Consider the following 9247-nt stretch of genomic DNA (forward strand, 5'->3'; position numbering starts at 1 on the left):
CGCTCGTGCGTGACTACACCCTTGCAGGGATGGTCAGGGGACAGAGGTCGCTCCACACCACTGCAGACTCCCCGTAAGAGACCCCAGACCGCCGGTGCAGGAAGGACCTCTGCTTGCAAGGTGGGGTTGTGTTAGCTCTCCCAATGATAACTGTGTGTGTGTGTGTGTGTGTGTGTGTGTGTGTGTGTGAAATTGTGTGTGTGTGTGTGTGTGTGCAGGAGAGATCGACTCTTGCTGTTTGTATCTGTTTCTGTATCTGTTCATGTGTGTGTGTGTGTGTGTTTAACTCTGCACACCCCCCCCCCCCCCCCCCCCCCCCGGCCACAGGTGAGCACCCCCAGTTCTCCACCCAGGGGCAGCTCCAGCACCCCTCGTCACCATCATCGTCCACCCCCTTCGCCACCCCCCCGCATGCTCCCGTGCTCCCCCGGTGGCAAGCGCCCGGGCCGCCACGTGGACTTCGAGTCGCCGCCCAAGACCAACCACCACAACCCGCTGGACCCGTACCGGGAGCACAGCGGCTTCCAGCTCCGCACCGACACGCAGCTGGAGGAGTACGTGCGCGAGCAGACCCAGCGGGCGCGCCGCGAGAACGCCAAGGCACGGGCGGAGGCCGACAGGACCAGGCCGGGCGCCCACGACCCCCGCAGCAGGCGGAAGATGACGGTGTGGAGGGTGATGGCGAAGGGGCTGCCCTACAAGGACTTCTCCAAGGAGGGGCAGGTGTACGCGCCCGAGCTGGGCCCCGATGTTTACATCTGAGGAGGTGCTCTGTGCAGCGAGGGAGGATGGGAGAAATGAGAAGATAAGAGACGACGACGAAACAACAAGAGACTGGAATGTGAGTGAGATTATGGGGTCTCACTTACACACACACATACACAAACACATACACACAGACACACACTTCAATGTACACGTAAACACACATACTTATGTGTATACACATGCACACTCATGTACACACACAAACACACACACACTTTCATGTACATACACAAACATACACATGCACACACACACACACACACTCTCTCTCTCATGTACACGCACAAACATACATATAAACATACACATGCACACTAAGCATGTGCCATGTCAGTTCAACATCATTCAGGCCTTAACTAATGGACACACACACACACACACACACATACACACACTCACACACACCCACTCACATACATGTGTAGACACATTTGCAGTACAGCTCAACCAAGCCAACCAGCCTGAGACAAATACCTTGAGATTTTCATGTTTTATATATTTGCTAATCTGTTTCCCTTTCATCTCTGAGTTTTACATTTTCATTGAAGAGACTGATAAATTACTATTGATAAATTACCTTATATTTACAGTACAGGAAATATGGTTAATTTCTCTCTGTCAAGTGCCCTTTAAGAACAAACTGTAAATAAAATTGTTTACCACTTTGACCAGAGGGCAAACAGAATGTATGTTGTGTTATGTTGAGTTTTACATTTTCTTTGAATAGATTGATAAATTACTATTGTGAGGAAAAGTGTCACTTTTTTACATGGTACCTGATATTTACAGTACAGGATAATTTTTTAATTATCTTTCAAGTGCCAGAACAGAATGTATGTTGAGCTGACAGCTTCATTTGACTATTGCTACTCCCCCTGTCGATGTTGAGGCACTTTGTTATCTACACCTGAAGTGTTTTTTTTTCTTTCTTCCTGTTTCCATTCATGAAATTCATTTATTAGAGTAATTTATGTTTTTGGTACATTGTAACAAATGCTCTGAACTACAATTAAATCATACGTTCTGTTCCACTGGATGAAGTGATTCTTCGTTGCGTGTGCAGTGTATACAAGTTAGCCACTAGATGGCAGTAGAACATCATAAAACACAGTCCCTTTGAGGCACATAACACTATGTCAGCTGCAAGGTTTAGGATTTATATCGCTTAACAGAAACACTCCTAAAGAGTGACTATCTGTGACCACTAGGTATCTTGAATTGTAAAATAACCACTAGAAACTGGTTCATGTTAAGACAAGAAACTAACTTAAAACTACAGTAACACTCATACAATAAGGAACAAACTTGGTTGCAGACTCAGTTGAGTGACTCATTCATGTATTCGTTCATCATCCAACCTTCCATAAAATCTAGGACATTATTATAAAATAAAATATAAAATGTGAATGTTCGAGACCTTCATCGGCCCCTGCAGTACCATCTCAAAGAACAATCTCCAAACACATACTCAACCAGTGGCACCTTGTCTTATCGTATGCTATCATAACACGGATTAAATACCAATTTCATTATTATTTCAGGGGATCATTGCCTCTGGTACAATAAATCTAGGTCAGTTAGAAAGGTATAAGGGAACAGTTCAGTCCAGCCCAGACCCCCACCATCCCCTCAAGTGCATCCCTGACAGCAGTTGTGAGTTCACTGTCTGCAGAATAAACATCTAAACGCATAGACTCCTTGGGGTAAATACGTTAGGGTTTATCCGCATTAAGTATGCCTCTGCTAAATTAATCTGGACAATAAATGCCTCCTAAATGTTATGAATGAAGCAGCACAGCAGAGATGCGAGCACATTGAATTTAGGTTAGGCGCTGTGAAACTCTAATTAAAGATATTGGAATAAATTAATTCAATTTGTTCAGCCTAATTAGAGTAGATTTATTAGCAATCCAATCCTATTAACACCACCACTGAAGCAAGACTCTGTACTGAGTATTACCTCAATAGCAAGAGAAGAGACTTTGTTGCTGTGTGTGTGTGTGTTTGTGAGTGTGTGTGTGAGTGTGAGTGTGTGTGTGAGTGTGACTGTGTGTGTGCACTCTCCTTTTGCAAATGTTTATTATTTTTGTATTATTTATTATTTACACATTTTAAAGTAGTGTTCATTTTCATGTTCTCTGCTTGTTTTGGCTGACGTTTTCCTAAAAGGGTTGTGGTGTTTATACCTTGTACAGAAGTGCATAAATTCAGAATTCTCTAAATGGAATCATAAAGAAAAAAATGTTTTCTTCCTCACTGAGACTGCTACACTTCTGCATCGCTAATTAAGCACTACTACGCTGAGAAAGCCTTATAAGTCACCTCACCAACAAAAAGTTCATCAGAGTTTGAGTGCTATTTCATACTTGCCTTAAGAACTGCTTCTGTTTTTAAACCCACCACAGCTGTTAGCTACTGGCAATCATCTGCTTCGAAGACAAATGAGACCCAGAATCAGCTGAGATCAAGCCAAACATAGATGCCCACTTACACAGTCTACCATTTTCAGGACATTATGGGATATGTAGTCCAGTTTTTAAATGTACGTTGAGACTACTTAATGTAACTAAAGGTAAAGTCCACGATGCAGTTTTTTGGTTTCACAAGAGGTTGTTTATATTTGAGCGTAACAGCCAATCAAATCTGTGCTCCCAAAGGGCCGTTTGATTGACAGGAATTGTTTATGTCTCAATCCAAGCCACTATGTTTTTTTCCCAGAGCAAGGACTGAATGCGAACTCAGGAGTTTATGAGCTCAAACACTGAACGTACAGCTAATGGACCGTGAGGAGAAATTTGCTGAATTTGAGAAAGAAATAAAACATATGGGATCCCAAAACTCAGACTACACCTTTAAAGCCACGGCTAGCTCCCTGAAGGAGTCTGGGAATGAGACAGGAGGGAAATTGTACTCAATCCTCCACGGGCCCCCTGGTGCTTAATCACACACACATATGAGACTGAAGCATACTGCGCTCACATGGCAGCGATCCAGTGAAAATGGACTGTTGTGCAAGCGTGCTTTTACAGATCTGTCTGCGCTAGTTGATGGGTCCCTGGTCACACAGTGTGTTGATTTAAACAGGTGTAGTGGCTAAGACGTCTTTCACTTTACTGTCCATCAACTCTACTAAAGTCCCATAGCACTTGATTCCCTGGTCCGATTGTGGAACAATAATTATCCACAGCAGGATAAAGAGTGCTGACTAAGTGGCCTGGGAAGGCTATTGTGTATGTAACGTAACGTATTATCTTTAGTGGCCATTCGAACCCTTCTAAATAGGCGTGCAACTTATAATACTCGCTACACTATGAATAATGTTGATGTACAAACAATATTACCCTAGTGTTTTAATAAAATAACAATAACAGTGTATATATACATATGTATAATAATATAACAATATAAATGTAACAATATTACCATAACGAATCACCTTTAGTGGCTGTTTTAAAGCCTGGACGTTCTGGCTCGCTGGACAGTGAGTTAAGCTCCCTAACCCCATTAGCTTTGGACAACCCGTACCCTCTCTGAAATAACCCACAGGGGCAACAGAATGGAACCAGTGGCCTGTCCAGCCCTGCCACCTGCCCCACTGCCTCCTGCCCCAGGGGCATCATTACGGACGTGGCGGTGGCGTCTGCTCTGAGGGAGGGTCCGTCAGGGGTGTCTGACCGCACGAACAGCTGGACAGTGGCACTTGAATGAGATTTTGTTTTGTTTTGTAGGATGGGAGTGTGGTGGGTGGGTGGGTGGGTGGGTGGCGTGAGGGGTGCCAGAGGATGTGATGGTGGTGGCCGTGGCGGTGGCTTCAGTGAAAGTGGACAGCCCCGGTCAAGCCCTCTTTTCAGGGGCAGCCTGCCGCTAATTTCATTTAATCTGCAGAAAATTGGAGGGTTTACGGTACCCCCCCATAAACCCCCCATCCTCTGTCCCTTTCTCTAAAACCACTAGCTGTGTCTGAAGTGAGAGGACAAAGACCCCCCCACCCCTCTTGCCCCGTACCACCCCTTGAAGAGCACAGTAAGAGTCCACCACCCCCGTCCACCGCCCACCCTCTGCCCTTTGTCCTCCCAGGTAGCGGTCCCCTCACACGGGGGGCAGCGAGGCGAGGAGAGGAGGCCGCGGGGGCACGGCGAGCGTGAAATCAAAGCCAAGGTGGACAAGGAGGAAAAGCCTTCACGCAGGAGCACCTCTGCCAAAGCCCCCTGCTGCCTTTTCTTCTGGTGCTGGAAGAGAGGACGGGGAGGGATGGGTGGACAGGCATGGAGGAGAGGAGGAGGAGGAGAGGAGGAAGAGAGGAGGAGTGGACTTTAGAGAAGTGACCGTTTCTGTGGCGGACAGAGAAAGGTTGAGAGAGAGGGGAGGACAGAGAGAGAGAGAAAAAGAGAGGCGGGGGTTGTGTGTGTGTGTGTCGTGTGTGTGTGTGGAGGAAGAACAATGTGATTCAGATCTAAAGAAGGCTTTGCTTTTAAATATGTGGTCCCATTGACCCCCTTGATCTGCATTTGACTAGGACTGGGGGCTGATTTCGCAACAGTGGTCTGTCAAATCAAATCTGGCCGTGCTTGATGCTGTTTCCACAATGGCAGGTTGGAGATTTATTTGGCAGGTTGGAGAGTCCCCCTTGACTCGAAATGTGTGTGTGTGTGTGTGTGTTTGTGTGTGTGAGTAATTGCATATGTGCATCTCTGCGTGTAAGTGTGGCTGTGTGTTTGTGAGTGAATTCATGTGGGTTTGTGCATGTGTGTGTGTGTGTTTGTTTGTATGTGCAAGTGTGTGTGTGTGTGTGTGTGTGTGTGTGTGTGTGTGTGTGTGTGTGTGTGTGTGTGTGTGTGTGTGTGTGTGTGTGCGTGTATGTGTGTGTGTGTGTGTGGGTGTGTGTGTGTGTGTGTGTGTGTGTGTGTAGGGGGAAGGGGTCGAATGATCTTGGATTTGCATGGTACACAGATGCTTGGTGATACTGCTCGAGGGCAGGACTGATTCGACCCCCTATCCGAAGGTTCAATAAAAGACCGGGTCCACTTCGAGCTCACATGCGAAAACCTATTTAGCACCGGTCCCCTGTGAGGTAGGCCACCAAATCCACTGAATAAATCGCCCCTCTCCCATAGATCTGCTGCTGTAATTATTAGGTTCTGAGATGATGTGCCATTCGTCTTCGTGACATCAGATCAAAACACATTGCTTTAAATGTGACTCCATTCCCATTTGTTTGTGTTGCTTTTGACAAGGCCATTTGTTTCCGAAATGCTCGTAAGGTCTTTATCTTCTTTCCTCTCCCACCGTGGCCCATTCACTTGTAATCTAACTGCTGCAAGACAAATTCCCTTGTTTCTGGTGAGCGATGCACATTCCAAATCACACAAACGATCCTCTCAAACCATGAATGTTAGGTCATAACTCGGCACCCCGTGTCTCCATTAGCCTGCTGAGCAAACAGTGCTAAACTAAGGCTTGCTGTTTTCCAAAATGATCCTGACGTTTTGATCTTCATTGTTTTGAGCACCTAGGCCTATTCGCCGCCACACGGTATCAAATCTTGCGCTACACACAGATACCACTGATCAGCACAAAAAGAGAGTAAGTAAGCAAGTAAGTGATATTCATTACATACCACACACATTGTCCCAATCATGCTACTGATGTCACCTCCCCCAATGCAAGACAGATGGAACCCAACCCAACCCAGCTCACCCGACTCTACCAGACTCTGTCCAAAATGACAACTGCTTTCAAGATTCTGGGTTTGCAGGGTCATTGGGGTAGAGGGTATCTATGCATCAGTTAGCTACCCTTACAGTTTCCAGACAGGCAATCAGCAGCGCGTGTTGCGGCTATTCGATCTTTCTGTGCTATCCTGCGATGCCTGTGTTCCGTGTGTTTGATAACGATCACAGCAAAGTAAGGCGATACCGGCCTAACGAGGGCAGAAAATTAACACACGCACACACACACACACACACACACACACCAGAACTGCGGCACCGGGCTGATTGGCGTCCCGCAGAACCCGGGGCAGATAAGAGGGAAGCTGATTGCTCATTGATTGCTCCAGCAGCCTAGGAGGGCACAGTTCTGACGGGGAGGGAGAACTCACCCTGATCCAGAAGCTCTCCGGGTGACCGGGCCAAGAGAGGGAAACTTTATCCAGGAAACACTGCAGATCAAAGGAAGTGTTCATGGACACTGATGGGTTGTGTGTGTGTGTGTGTGTGTGTGTGTGTGTGTGTGTGTGTGTGGGGGGTGTGTGAGTGTGTGTGTGTGTGTGTGTGAGTGTGTGTGTGAGTGTGTGTGTGTGTGTGTGTGTGTGTGTGTGTGTTCATAGACGCAGATGGCTTGTGTGTGTGTATGTGTTCATAGACGCAGATGGCTTGTGTGTGTGTATGTGTGTTCATGGGTGTTCATGGACACAGCAGTGATGTTTACAGTAGTCTAACGTGAATTAGCTGTAGTGAATTCAAGGGTCTAGGTCAGAAAAGTGAGCTTGCTGTAGTGCATTTAAAAGTTAGTATTCATCAGTCACAGTGTCTTTTGTTGACCTCTGTGTTTGCCTCACCCATGTTATTGCAATGAACATCATCAACAAAATCAGCACGGTGGATCATGCAGTAATATATTTCTCCTATAGGGGGCACCATTGATCCACATATGGCGTCACCCAGTCCCTAACACCACGAATGAGGAGGGGCTTATTTTATGACAGTGGTTTATTGTTCATGCCAGTTATAAATGATTTACCAGCTCGACATAGTAGCGTGTCATTATTTCCACATAAACCTGGCATTTTCCCCCGTCAACCGTCGCCTCATGTCTGACTTCAAGGCAGCGGGTCTGCAGTAACTGTGTGCCAGGATCTCTGACAGGGCTTCGCTCATGTTGTGTGGGAACAAGAGTGACAGGTTCCTCCCTTCCCTGGTTGTTATCATTGTCCTCCTCTTCCTCTCCACCTCAACTTCCTCTCCTCCACCTCCTCGTCCTCTCTTCTACTCTCCTTGCCGCATGTCTTCTTCTACACTGTCTTCTTCTCTCTGCCCACAGTCTGCTTCCTCATTGCTTTCTATCTCCTTCCCCATCATCATATTCTCCTCTCCTTTCCTTTCTAGTCCTCTCCTCTCCTCTCCTCTCTTCTCCTCTCCTCTCCTCTCCTCTCCTCTCCTTTCCTTTCTAGTCCTCTCCTCTCTTCTCCTCTCCTCTCCTCTCCTCTCCTCTCCTCTCCTCTCCTTTCCTTTCTAGTCCTCTCCTCTCTTCTCCTCTCCTCTCCTCTCCTCTCCTCTCCTCTCCTCTCCTCTCCTTTCCTTTCTAGTCCTCTCCTCTCCTTTCTAGTCCTGTCCTGTCCTGTGTCCTGTCCTGTCCTGTCCTGTCCTGTCCTGTCCTGTCCTGTCCTGTCCTGTCCTGTCCTGTCCTGTCCTGTCCTGTCCTGTCCTGTCCTGTCCTCTCCTCTTTATTTCCATCTTTTCCTCTTATGTCTGCTCCACCGCTCCTCCACCCCTTCTCTGCCCCCTGTCTCACCTCTTGTCCGTTTTCCCCCTGGCCTACTCCAACCTCTCCTTTTCTCTCTCTCTCCTCTCCTCTCCTCTCTGTCTCTACTCTTCTTTCATCGGCTCTCCTTTCATCCCTCTCCTCTCTTCTTCTCTTTTTTCAAGCATCTGTCCTGCTCTCTACCTCTTTCGTCTCATCGGACAGCTTTCCACCACATCATCGCTCCTCTTGACCCTCCTCCCTAGCCGTACTCTAACCTTCCCACTGCTTCATCCTACTGCATCTGCATTCTCCACTACCTCTTCTGTTGTGACGTGGTGTCTCTTGAAAATGTGGAAATTCCTACGTCTCTGTCCATCATTCATACCACCCCCCCCCAAAAAAAAAACCCTGAAACCCAATAAAACAACAACACTCGTTTCATTGACTTTGTTGCACGCTTGCGATCCTAACCCTAGACAAGAGGCGGGTTGTGCTGGGGACTCCCCGGCCCAAGCTCTAGCCCTCGCCAAAATGGCCCGCGGCGGTTTGTTTTTATTAGAGCTCCATTAATCAAATCAAACTGTGGAGAATGATGGAGGCCTTGACTGACTTGACTGCCTATGGGGGGGGGGAGATTGAGCTCCATTGTCAAAGGCTCCCAGTCACCACACCAACCAGACATGCTCGGGTGACGACGGAGAGTGCCATAATTTTCACTGTTTTCCAAGACGTAAATAGGGAGACTGGCGGGGTTAAAGGTCACCAGCATAAAACTTCCTGATTTTCAGGGTGGTGGACCATCGAACGGGTTGGGGGGGGGGGGGGGGGGGGGGGGGGGATGGGGCGCGGGAGGGGCGAGCTGAAACAAGTGGCCAATTCACACAGGAAAGGGTACGGCACACGACCCCTGACCTCCACTTTCCTGCTTCAACAGCGACAGAGAATTAATGGTAGCGGCGGCACAACGGACGGCTTTCTTTTCCCCCCGGCGTCCGCAAAAAACAAAGACAACACA

At 47.6% G+C, this 9247-nt stretch overlaps 1 protein-coding gene across 1 annotated transcript in view; it reads left to right on the top strand.

The window, feature by feature from the left end:
* Positions 1 to 762, top strand: part of fbxw10 (F-box and WD repeat domain containing 10) — a gene marked incomplete at both ends in the record, with an annotated part of 10173 nt that extends 9411 nt beyond the window's left edge. The window contains 2 exons of the mRNA XM_080835537.1: positions 1 to 120; positions 328 to 762. The exon at positions 1 to 120 is cut by the window's left edge and continues 497 nt beyond it. Of these exons, the coding sequence (XP_080691663.1) occupies positions 1 to 120; positions 328 to 762 (555 nt within the window). The remainder of the gene's footprint in view (positions 121 to 327) is intronic.
* Between the last annotated feature and the right edge of the window lie 8485 nt (positions 763 to 9247).

Source organism: Sprattus sprattus (assembly GCF_963457725.1).
Source record: "Sprattus sprattus genome assembly, chromosome: 3".
In the NCBI taxonomy this organism is placed as follows: domain Eukaryota; kingdom Metazoa; phylum Chordata; class Actinopteri; order Clupeiformes; family Clupeidae; genus Sprattus; species Sprattus sprattus.